The following is a 13,501-nucleotide window of genomic DNA, read 5'->3' as shown; positions in this document are numbered from 1 at the left end:
AATTTTAGAATTTAGTACTTTGGCTTTAGTTTTGTTTTTCTTAATTACTTTGTGTTTCAAACCAAAATCTCATTAAGCTTAATGCATTTCATAATACCATTTTTGATTGTAGTATAATAAACAGAAATGTGGGGAAATCCAGGATTAAAAAATTGCCAAATAGCTCATATTAGCCAAAAATTCACTTTTAAGCCCATAACTCTGTTTGGAGATATTCCCAATTTAAAAAATAACTAAAACAATATGGCTTTGAAAATATTACATAATAAAATTTATTTACAAATGGAATCATGAAGATCCACATTTTGAACATCACTTAACTATAATTTTATTAATTTTAAGAACCTAAAGATAAACGTCTTTAGAGTCTGTCAAGAAAGTGAATTGTTTCGAATGGGTTATCACTGACCTAAAAAGGTTTATTGTTAAAATTAGGTAACCTTTGTATTTTCTTTCCTGTTAATTAATAACTATTGGAAATTTATGTGTTTTAGGTTACAGAAAGACAAAATTATTTTTATTGATAATGTTTATTATAATTGTCTCAATTATAATAATAAAATAATGGTAAAAACATGAACAATTCAAAGTAATGTAAAGCAAGAATAGAAAAAATTGTCCATAGTTTACCCTCCAAATAATTATTGTGAGATTTTGGTCAATCTACTTTAAGTTATATTTTTCTTCATTTTTAAGTGAGCTTGGGATTGTGTAAGAATTACACACAGCTTGCAAAGAGTACAGAGTGTTGGCATGTACCCCATCCAGCTTCCCTAATCCTAACATCTTATATGACTGTGGTATTTCATTACAAAAAGGAAACCAACATTGAGACTTAACTATTAGCTAAATTCTACACTTAATTTGAATTTCACGAGTGTTTCCACTAATGATTTTATGTTTTAGGATCCATCAGGATATCACACTGTATTTACCATTTTTTAAATTAAAATTTTGAATGTAGCATATATAAACAAACACCTAATATTATAAGTTAAGTTTTCTATAGGATAAACCTTTCTAGTTGCTAAAAGTAAAGATATCAATACTATTTTTGAGTCTTCTTTTTTGAAATCCAAAGTCCAACTCCTTTGCAAGGAAAGATGAGATGTCTGACCAGTCTGTAATGTCCAGTCTTTGCCTGGTTGGCATTTCTGGCTTAGCTGTGAGTTCCAGGCTGTGACATGAGTGTTGGAAGCATGCAGTGTAGAACTTGACCATCCAGCCCTTATCAAAATTAGTCTAACTTGAGCCTCTTACCCAGCAAGGGTGTGTTCCTTCGTGGAACAGAACCAGCTGGCTGCTGCTTAGGCGATCTTTGACCAGAGCTTTCCCTGAGAGTTTTCTTTTCCCCTGCTTCAATACTGAGACTTTTTTTCAATGTTGCAAGAACTGTCTTCTGCTCAATTTCTGGAAAAGTATTTAAAATTGAAAACACTGACCTTCCAACCAAATCTTTGACCTGTTCTTGTTAAGCTTGAGATTTTGGGAAACGGAAGAGCTAGGAAACAAATCATTCCACACAGCCACATGTGATATTATGTCTCTTTTACACAATCTTACATTATCGTGAGTTGAAGAGAAACAGAAAAATGATAGTACATATAGTTAATTAGCAAATTAAAATACCAAAACATGGTAAATATGTTGAAAACGTTAAATGGTTAGGGCCAGGTAATGGGTATCAGGAATGTGAAGGGTGAGGAAGGGAAAGAAGTGTGGCTCCATTTTGAATGGAGAGGCCAGGTTAATTAAGCCCTTCTGTCTCTTCTTGAAAGCTCAATAATTCTTTATACTTTTGACTTATTTTTTTTTTAACATTGCAGACATGGGTAGGTGATTTTTTAAATAAATTCAAAATGTTTATGCCTGTGTTGTTTTTATCAATACTTCCATGTGAATGGAAAATGTTAGTTTTAATGCTTATTCTTTTTATAGATCAACTCCTACTTAAAAGAACTGCATTGAGCAGCTGCATTTTTGTCGTGGCGATATATTTTTTTAAAAGACACTAACGTTTCTGAAGAGTTAGAGAAAGAGAAGGTTTCTCTTCGAATAGATTTGTCACCCACTGTTTCTGCAAATATCTGAGGTAGGCACTCCATAATATACAGAGAAGAGGAGAGCAATGTAACAATTATTAAGCATGTTTCAGGTGCAAGCACTGTGTTGGGCTCTGGGAATGTATATCATTTAACTTCTGAACAACTCTGTTAGCTGGGCATTATTGTTTTCGTTTTAGATGAGAAAACTGCAACCCAGAAAATAAATTGCCTCTCTCAGCAAGCTAATTAATAGTTGGAGAAGTTAAGCCAAATTGATGCAAAATTTAAAAGAACAATAAAATAGATGTTACTTACAATTCATAAAACACATCTAAATTATGACTTCAGTCTATTTTCGCAACAGTATGAAATGGATATTGCTATTCCCATTGTTACAGGACCCAAAACTTACCCAAAGTTAATCTTTGGGTCGAGGGTTTCTGTACTATGGTCCCTTCTGTGGTTACCAGAGAAATGTTACAGGAAAGGAGTCCCGATCCGGACTCCCAGAGAGGGTTCTTGGATCTCATGCAAGAAAGAATTCAGGGCAAATCCACAGAGTGAAAGCAAGTTTATTAGGAAAGTAAAGGACTAAAAGAATGCCTACTCCATAGACAGAGCAGCCCCGAGGGCTGCTAGTTGCCCATTTTTATGGCTATTTCTTGATGATATGCTAAACAAGGGGTGGATTATTCATGCCTCCCCTTTTTAGACCATATAGGGTAACTTCCTGACGTTGCCATGGCATCTGTAAACGATCATGACGCTGGTGGGAGTGTGGCAGTGAGAACCACCAGAGGTCACTCCTCACCATCTTGGTTTTGGTGGGTTTTGACTGGCTTCTTTACTGCAATCTGTTTTGTCAGCAACGTCTTTATGACCTGTATTTTGTGCTGACCTCCTATCTCATTCTGTGACTTAGAATGCCTCAACCATCTGGCAATGCAGCCCACTAGGTCTCAGTTATTTTACCCAGCTCCTATTCAAGATGGAGTTGCTCTGGTTCACATGTCTCTGACGTCACTATACAGATTTAAAATGCTTCAAAATTAAGTGTCACTAATTGATTGGAGAGGTAAGATTTGAATTCATTATCTATTGACTGTAAATTCTGATTTTTTTCAATGATAATAGCTGTACATGCTTAATTTTCAAATGTGACACCAGATTTGAGAAAAAGTATTGGGTCTGACAAGCTCCAGGGTATTACGATTATTGCCAGTGAGAGAGACATCAAGTTGAGGAATCAGAGAATGCTGTTAGTGGTAGAGATCACAGACTGCGAGATTATCTAGACTGTGGTCAAGAGAGCTGAAGTGGGTTTGAAGATGGAGCAAACTTGGGTAAGAGGACAGAATATCTGAGGTTATGAGGACAAGATAGAAATAGGAAACAGAAATAATTCAAGAAAAGGTCTTGTTTTAGTAGGCATACTAAATTTAGTAGGCATGCAAACATCTTTATATTATCCCTTTCCTCTTCTAAATTTGTAAATTTTTGCAAGTGCTGATCTGTTTAAGAGGTTTTTGCAAATTCGAGCTTTCTTCCTCCCCACTCCTCTCCTCCACCTCTGCTCCTCTCCTCTCCTCCGCCTCTGCTCCTCTCCTCTCCTCCGCCTCTGCTCCTCTCTTCCTCTTCTTCCTCCTCCTCCCCTTCTTTTCCTCCTCCTCCCCTTCTTTTCCTCCTCCTCCCCTTCTCTTCTTCCTCCTCTACCTCCTCTCTGTTCTCCTCCCCTCCTCTCCCTCCTCCTCCCCTTCTCTTCCTCCTACCTTTCTCTTCCTTCTCCTCTTCCTCCTGCCCTTCCCTTCCTCCTCCTCCCCTTCCTCCTCCCCTCTCTTCCTCCTCCTCCTCCCCTTTTCTTCCTCCTCCTCCCCTTCTCTTCTTCCTCCTCCCCTTCTCTTCCTTCTCCTTTTCCTCCTCCTCCCCTTCTCTTCCTCCTCCTCCCCTTCTCTTCCTCCTCTTCCCCTTCCTCCTCCTCCCTTTCTCTTTGTCCTCCTTCTCTCCTCCTCTCCTCTTCCCATTCCTCCTCCTCCCCTCCTCCCCTTCCTCCTCCTCCCCTCCTCTTCCTCCTCCTCCTCCCCTTCTCTTCCTCTTCCACCTCCTCCTCATCAGGCTGTTTGACACAGGGAAGGGTAAGAGAAAGGGGAATAACTGTGCTGTGACAGCTCCTGACAGCAGCTATGAAGTCTCACTTTCAGGCCTTTTTCTCTTCTGTCTGCCCCACTGAAGCCTCTGGAAATTACAAATTAAGACATTTTAGGAAAATGGTGCACAACCACTTACTTTAAAAATATTATAGAGTGCTACACTTCTGTGGATAGAGATTCAAAAATGTATTACTAAGATTTTCTCTTCGGAAAGTGTTTGCTACATAACTGAGGGTTCAAAGTCTATTATGAGAGGGTCCACAATTCATGGAAATTGTTTTGTTTTATGGAACCCCTTTTCCCTCAAGCATTGACTTAATTTGATTTAACATGTTTTATAAAGCTGGATTTAGTGACTGGTTTTTAAGAATTGTTTGGAAAAATTCAGTACTATTTTTCATGTAAATATTGTTTCGTATATTATTCCACGGATTTTTTTTAAAGTCTGCTGTAAATCAGACACTGAAAATTTGTGAATGATTGTCCTTAATATCAAGTGATTCACAATCTAGGGAGAGAAACAGTTACAGAAACGATCGTGTGTATAGTAACATGTATTTCAATAGATGATATGTAAAGTATAGTGGGATGAAATATGTAGCTTAAAGGATTGTAGAAAAAGTTTGTATTTGATTTGAGTACTGAAGGATGAATGGAGTTCCACTGGATAGAAGGTAAAGTATATTTAGTAGGAGGGAACAGCAGACATACAGTCGTGGAAGCACGGAAGATGACCTGTCATTCTGAGGTGTGTTTAAGTACAACTGGGTGTGGGTGGGTGACATGCATGAGACTGAATGTTGACTGGGCCAGGGCGTGGAGGAACTGGTTTGTATTCCAGGGAGATGCAGTGAGTGAATTGTAAGCATTCGAATGAGAAGAACAAATTTGCACTTAGAAATATAATTCAGGAGGAAATGCAAATGATGGACTAGGAATTGTGGAAAAGAGAGCCACAACTTGGTAGGCTAATGGAGTTGTCAGGAATGGTGAGGTAGGGATCCGAATTTGGGCTGCTATGCTCCTCATCTTCCTCCTTCTCTCTCTGTGTCCCTCCTAACATCACCCTCTGCATAGATTTATGAACTGTTAATTTTGTCCGTGATGCTCCTATTGCTCCTCTTTTTTTCTGGTTTTAGTTGAAGTGTCACCTCCCAGAGAAGCCTTCCTGATTGGATCAAATGCCCGGCCCGGGCACCAGGAATTAAAGTTGAAACTTTAATTCTGTCCGTGTGATGATGAGTAATACCCATTTCTTCCACTGGATTGTAAACTCCCTGGGGGCAGGGATGGCATCCGCTTTTTTTTTTTTTTTTTTTTTTCTATTCTCAGCACAACACCTGATGTAGATTAAGTCCTCAGTAAATTTGTTAAAATGAAGTGGATAAGAGATGGAATCTAAATTGAACAAAAGTTAAAAATTTAAACCATTCAAACTTCATTATTAGTTGAACTCCAAGACTGAGAAGGGAGAAATCAGGCATGTTTATAAAGTTGGTAACTTGGACAACTCAGAGGATAGTTATATATCCACTCAGAGAGAAAATAAGTATGCATGAGAAAGGTAAAGCATTATATTTGAGACGTTGAATTTGAAGCATCACTAAGGCATCCAAATGGAAATGTCCAAGGGGAAGGTGAAGACTTAATTGCTGATTGTGCAATTCATTAGTAACTTTATACAGGTGTTCATCTGTTTATATTTTTGGCTTTATCTTACTTGACATCAGGTTGGTTTACATGTGATATCATGAAGCTACTGTTCTTCACTGGCAAGATCCTGATATTCAGTGCATTCTGAGAATATATTATTAATAAATTGAAATATTCTAACATAATTCAGTGAAGTCGTGGAGAAACACAGATGATGATATAAGTATAAAATTATCAATTTAAAATTAAAATATTAGATAAATAGTAAACTGAAGCAACATTAAGTGATGATAATGCTTTTTTTTTTTTTTTTACTCTTAGTGCCTATGAGGCAATGCAAAAGGCCTGCAATTTTACATCTCCTATATTGCTTTAAGCATAAAACATAGTTAAAATATGAGTGGATACATGACAATGATCAATTAGTGCTTAAGATTCTGTCTATACAAACACACACACACACACACACACACACACACACACGTTATAGAAAATTATCATTTGAGGCCGGGTGTGGTAGCTCACACCTGTAACCCCAGCAATTCAGGAGGCTGAGGCGGGTGGATCACCTGAGGTCAGGAGTTCAAGACCAGCCCGACCAACACAGAGAAACTCTGTCTCCACCAAAAATACAAAATTATCCAGGTGTGGTGGCGCAAGCCTGTAATCCCAGCTACTCAGAAGACTGAGACGGGAGAATCATGTCAACCTGGGAGGCGGAGTTTGCAGTGAGCCAAGATTGTGCCATTGCACTCCAGCCTGGGCAACAAGGGCAGAACCCTGTCTCAAAAAAAAAAAAAGAAAAAGGAAAAGAAAAAAAGAAAAGAAAGTTATCATTTGAAATATCTATCATTACTCTATCAGCTGTGGTTATTTCTATTCTATCAACTCCTTTCCCACACCCCCTTCCAAAAAATACCCAGCACCCCTTTCTTACTTTCTCTGGAGCACTATAGTGCTATTATCTTTCTGAATTCTCCAAAATTAAAAACTTATTTTTATTATAAATGTTTAATTCTCCTTCAAACACACATGACTATTGGTCATGACTTCAATTTTTCTTCACAATGTATCTTAGATGCTGCATTTGCATAACTGCATTTGAGGGCAAACCATCCTCACCCTATGTCTTTTCCCTGTCAATCACTGAGACCTTTGCTGTCACCCTCCCTTCACAGGAGCTCACTTCACACACACACGAACATGATTTTCCTCAAGCACAAGGTCTGTCAGGCAGACCCCTCCCAAGACTGAGAATTCTTACAAGGATTTCTAGTAGGCCAATATATACTTCTCAATCTAGTTCTCTCAAAATTCAAAGTTCTCAAATTTTATTACTTTTTAAAGTAAGCAGCCAAAGCACACTGCTTATCGATGGTCAAATAACACCTTATAAACTAATTCATGTATTTTCATTTCATCCTCTAAATTCATGTATTTTCATTTCAGTGAAAGTGTTACTTTAATATCATGCTTTCCCCATTTTCTTCATAAGTCTACGTCAAATATTAGATCAATATTGAGATCTTTAGTGGTTTTCTCTAGTTAACATTTTTCTGCCACTGATTATTCGAAGCTAGTTCAAGAAAAATTAAACTGCTACATTCATCATAACTTATATCTACCAAATGATAAGTTATGCAGAAATGAAAGTGAGGCATTGCCATCCAAGATCCTCCTTCTTTAATGATGTATGGTGTAATAAATAAGATGACAGGAAAAGAAAAACCACAAAGAGATAAAGGAAGACACAGGACTGTGCACATCTCATCCAGACTGAAAGCTGGAGGAGGCTTATTGAATGAGATGAATGAGAAGCACTATGAAGAATCCGTGGGTGCAGGTGGTACGGATGGGATAAACGTAATGGGAATGCTGTGTGTGTAATGTTTTTCTCTTTTTCATGGGAGCCACACACAATCTGCAATAATTGCATTATTTATGGTAGTTCATATTAGATTTAGCTCTGTTGAAATAATGTATAATAAACCAGTTTCAAGTTTTAATGGATTCATTCCAGTACAGAAAATAGTATAACAGATAGTAACAATTATCTAAACTTTCAAATCACTTTTTCTGATTAAATGGTATTTAGACATTATGCTTCAAAAGGTGGCCTTTCAAACTGTAAAAATGTTTCCCATATGGATAGTATTTAAATTACACTCTAATTGTGAAGTATTGAATTTTATTGTGTCAAATATTGATCAATAGCAAATTATTTTTGTCCTTAAAGTTCTTATTTTCGCAATTTTATTTTGTAAACATTTTTGTCATTACAATATTTTGTTTTTAGAAATATTTTATGTGAAGTTTATTATGATGAGTAAATTTTCTTATGCTGTAAAATGGTATTTTATAAGATTACGTATTTTATACATTATTACATCATAATCCCCAGAAACGTATATTCAGAAATGTATCTCCATAGGCTCAGAAAGGTTTTAATGTATATTATTGCCTTGCTTAGTTCAAAGAAAAAAAAAAATAACAAACATAAAAAATCTATTCTTAACCTCTTGTGTAATTCCTTTCAATTGCAGTAGAGGGAGAGATGTGTAAAAGGCATTTGAGAACCAAACAATAATCAATTAATATGACAATTGTTATCAAATTGTGTTTCTTATGTTAGACTATGCGTTTTCAAAACTCTTGTGGTTAGATATCTATGCTACTGGAAGACATTAAAAATAATATCGCCTTTTTTGCTCCTTTCTTTGTGAGACAAATCTTCAGCTGAGTGCTAATTTCCAGCCTAAGACCAGATCTATGTTGAATGAGAAAGAAAGTCTTAAAAGACTGAATAGGAGATAAGTTGATAATAGCTGAAACAGTTGAAATTTGATAATAGCTATCAAATTTCCTAAAGCGAGTTGTCTTGGAAAAAAAGCTAAGTAACTTTCTCTGGAACAAGGACAATTGTTCATTCTGTATACATTCTGCAACCCTAGGCAATTTTATCATTGTTCAAACATCAGAGCATACTTACACAACTTCAGTGGCTATAATTTACACCTCATTATTGAAACGTCAATTTTATATCTTATTTTCTCTTCTGAAGAACAGTTCTTGAAATAAACTTTTCTCTTTAAAGCACATTTTCTGCTAAATGTTAGATTTCTGCTACTACATGAGAGAATAGAACACTGTTTTTCAACGTGTAGGTTGTGGCCAAGTTTTAACTGGGCTGTGGAGACTAAAATGGAGACATTTTCATAGTGTCAAGGCATTACTTATTAGGTAAACTTCTCTCTGACTACACAGAGTATCTAAATCTGCTTTAGTTCATTCAAGGCTGTTGTAACAAACTACCATAGACTGGGTGGCTTATAAACAGTAGAGATTTATTTCTCCTAGTTCAGGGGGCCGGAAGTCCAAGACCAAGATGGCTGAAGATTTTGGTATCTGATGAGGACTTGCTTCCTGGGCTTGTAGATGATGCCTCCTCACTGGGTTCTCATGTGGGAAAAAAGGGCAAGCTGGCTCTCTGGGATCTCTTTTATAAGGATACTAATTCCATTCATGAGTGCTCTGCCCTCAAGGCATAATCACCTCCCCAAAGCTTTACTTCCTAATACCATCACCTCAGCAGTTAGGTTTAAACATAGGAATCTGGGGGCAACACAGACATTCAGACCATAGCCATCTCTTACTGAAGCTTTTGGGAAACAGGGAAAGGATGACTTGAAATAGGAAGTCATGGCCGGGCGCGGTGGCTCACGCCTGTAATCCCAGCACTTTGGGAGGCCGAGGCGGGCGAATCACCAAGTCAGGAGATGGAGACCATCCTGGCTAACATGGTGAAACCCCGTCTCCACTAAAAATACAAAAAACTAGCCGGGTGTGGTGGCGGGCGCCTGTAGTCCCAGCTACTCCGGAGGCTGTATGCATTGAGAATCATCTTCATAAAGTATTATTTTAACTCTGAGTAAAATATTTGCTAGATAAAAAACTAAACTAATATTTTCTTAATCTAAAACATGCAAGCTTAGATTTATGTTTCATATTTTTCACAGATGTTTACTACTTTATTGTATCTTCCCTACACCTTCCAGCAGGTGTCCTTAATTTGCTTTTGCCTAAAGGCATTTCTCCTTATTTAACGCAATGTTAGTTTCTTAAATATTGACTGAAATATTCAATATGTAATATATGATGTTAATTGATGTTTTCAGGAAGCTTTACTGATTATATGCAGTCTCATGGAAGTCTTGCATTTTATTTGTAAAAGATGTTCTATCTCTCTTTCTCTCTTTGGTCCAGTATATTTTACCAAAAGCTTGACTTTGGATCCAGAGTGAAACAGGTGGGGTTTAAATTCTGGTCCCATCACTTTCTGTCTCTGAGTTCCTGAACAAGCTGTTTACACTTTCCAAGCCTTAGTTTCCAATCTCTAATTTTTAGGATTCCTGTGAGAATAAATGGAAGTGATATATACTAAGTCTTGGTACACTGTCTGCACTTAAATCTGTTCAATAAATATTAGCATTTTTTAACTTTCAGAAGTGTCAGAAATAGTATTTTCTGTGGTAATAAGTCACGATTTCATGTTAGATTTTTTAAAGCAAAAGACTAGAATGATCTTATAAGGTTAACTGTTTCATGTATTTGGTAGATGTGCTAAACAAATGATTAAACTTGCTTTCTCTTCAGCCACTTTTCAAAGCAAATTAGGTTAAACTGTACAGGTGATATACCTATTATATTTTAACAGCACATAGAGCTTTTCTGAAATGTCATGAATTTCATAGATATATGATATATATAAATATATATATATAAATCAATGGGCAAATATCATAAAGTAACTTTAAGAATAATATTATGCAATCAATGTAAAAAGTGTAATTGATTTAGTGTTTCTGGAAGAATGGGTTTGTAGCTTTGTGTTCTCAGTTCATTTCTTTATTATTTCTACTCAAGTAACTAAAATGATAAATTTTTGCTTTTTAGTCATTCAAGACTGCTTGCAACTGATTGCAGACAGTGAAACACCAACTATACAAAAAGGTAATAAAATATCCCCAGTACTTTTTCTACTTAGAATTCAGTCCACTCCAAATATTTGTAAGTTTCAAGTCTAAAGACTATATTTGAATTGCATCTAAAGTCAATCATCCCTCTCAAAACTTCTTATAACCAAATAAAAAATAATAAACTTACATTTATTCAAAATGACTTGGGAATAAATAATAATTAAGGCTTAAGTAATGATCTAATAAGGAGAATGACCTTAGAGGCACTAATACTTAGAAATGTTAAATAATTAACATTACAATAAAATAAAAATCAATACTAAATCAAATTTAATTTTTATTATTTAGACAGCATTTTGTCTTTTAGAATGAGTCAAGAACATCTTCACAAACACAAATTCTCCTGTTATATTCAGTTGTAAAAATCATAGAAAGAGGAAAATAAAACTGAACAGATTATTAAAAAACTGTATTTTTAAAATAAATTTCCAATGTCAAATTATTGCTTGATAATTTACCATTTTCTCACAGAGATAGAATGTTTTACATTTTTCAGTTATTTGAAGCTTTTTTAAGTTTTAATTTTAGACAAGTGTTTTCTGTAATAGTGGCCTGAATTCAGGTTCACAAAGAAACAACTTTTAATGTCATTTCCCAATATGTATCACCCAGAATATTAATGCAGAGAAATGGTCCTTGAAATAAGAGTTTCAGTGTCAAATAAATTTGGAAACATAGCATCTTATATATTTTTCTTTGGGTCACAAGGCACATTAGCAAGTTATTGAATCTAAGTAGTCCTACTTTAATAAAAAAATGTTTGTTTAACTTTGTTTCATCCAGTTTTCACAAATTTTTGTGACTATGCCACTTTATGATGTATCGACCTCTCTCCGAAAAGAAATGGAAATTGCTGCTCTATAGTAACGTTTGTTTATGTAAGATAACTAAGGAACAAAAATGTTCTAAAAAAGAACCATTTGTTCACTCACACATTCGTTGATTCATTTATTTTACATTTATTGATTAAGAACATACAATTTCTAATTACTTTATGTTCACTGGGGGTATCAGTGATTAAAATATGTACAAATGCTCCTCGGCTTACGATGGAGTTATGTCCTGATAAACCCACCCTAAGCTGAAAATAACGTACATTGAAAAAAGCAGTTAGGACATCTAACTTACCAAATATCATAGCTTAGTCTCGCCTATCATAAACATGCTCCGAACACTTACATTTGCCTGCAATTGGACAAAATCGTCTCACACGAAGCCCATTTTATAGGAAAGTATTGAGTAACTCATATTATGTTTTGAATACCGGACTGAAGTATGATTTCTCCTGAATGTATGTGGCTTTCATACCTTCGTAAAGTTGAAAAGTCTAAGCCAAACCATCACAAGTCCATATATGTGGTTTTCTACTTTGAAAGAGCTTACCTCTTGATGAGGAGAAAACAAACAAAAGACCCAACAGCCCTCAAATGAACAGGTAAAATATAGATGAGATGAAATGCTGTGGAGGGCAGCAAAGCAGGCAGGGGCAGGAGGAAGTTTTGTGTTGTGAACCAACTACAAGTTCAGGAGTATCTGGAGGTTAAGCTAGGCAATGAGGAATGGGCAAAACAAAACAAGCACAGATAATGAATGTGAGTTGGCCCTGGTAATGATTCCCAGGCATGCTCTTTTCATCTGTGTTTTTTTTCTGTGTGACTTTAATTGTCCTAGATACAACACAAGTACTAAACTACTTGTAAATCTATTATTTATTGCTCAACATTTTCCCAAATCATGTTTGCAACTTTTAATAAGCAGCACACTGTTTCCTAAGAAGGAAAAGAAAGCCAGGAGATCTTAAGGGCCAAAGTTACAGTTTTAAAAAGTTCCTTGGAAAAGGTTTACTTTACACATTTTCCCCTACCCCCCAAAATGCTATAAATTGCACCAAATGATGCAGCTGCTATACTCCAATGTGCTTGTGAATTGGACAGTATGCTGTGGTCTTCCTGGAGTGGTGACCTCTTCCCACAGATCCAGGGGTGCTGAACTGGGATGCTTACCTGGGATGCTTGCTTGCAGTGCTCCAACATTTAGGATGAAGAGGTTGCCCTTGTGATGTCAGCAAACCCTTGACCAGTATATAAATGTTAGTGTGCATGGACATTTAGCAGGGAGATAGAGGCAGGTTGCATTTTGTTAAAAAAGGTTGTACTCAATGAAGCATTTTACTTGCACAGTAAAATAAGAAGTCTTCTGGGAATAGATAATAATATATTATTAGTATTATTAGCATATAATATATAATTATACATTATATAATATATAATGTATTATAATATGTATAATAAAATTAACATATTATTATCTTCTGGGGAAACAATGTATTATTATTAGCATATTATATATTATAATATTATTAGCATATTCTATATATTATCCTATTGTATTATACATAACATCAGGTCGTGAGATGAAATCATGTTATGTATTCCGGGGATATGGAAGTTCAAAGGAGCAGGGCTACGTCCATCTGTTATTTTGAGTTCCTATGCTTGCTCTCCCCCGTACTGTTGTCCAGACAGTGAGGGCAGAGGTAAACTTCACAAAACAGAAGAAGACAAGAGGGGTTTATCAGAATGTAGTCTCATGTCTTTTCTGTTCATTTGTTTTTTTGAAT

General features: G+C 35.8%; 1 protein-coding gene across 3 annotated transcripts in view; it reads left to right on the top strand.

Annotated features, from left to right (window-relative positions):
- LOC105485318 (TNF superfamily member 13b) overlaps positions 1-13,501 on the top strand; it is a 73,952-nt gene that overhangs the window by 41,683 nt on the left and 18,768 nt on the right. For all 3 annotated transcript variants that reach the window (XM_011747603.3, XM_071081058.1, XM_011747602.3), the window contains one exon: positions 10,799-10,855. In XM_011747603.3, coding sequence (XP_011745905.1) covers positions 10,799-10,855 — 57 coding nt within the window. The remainder of the gene's footprint in view (positions 1-10,798; positions 10,856-13,501) is intronic.

This window comes from Macaca nemestrina, chromosome 16 (assembly GCF_043159975.1).
Source record: "Macaca nemestrina isolate mMacNem1 chromosome 16, mMacNem.hap1, whole genome shotgun sequence".
NCBI lineage: Eukaryota > Metazoa > Chordata > Mammalia > Primates > Cercopithecidae > Macaca > Macaca nemestrina.
This window is presented reverse-complemented; position numbering and strand designations above follow the sequence as displayed.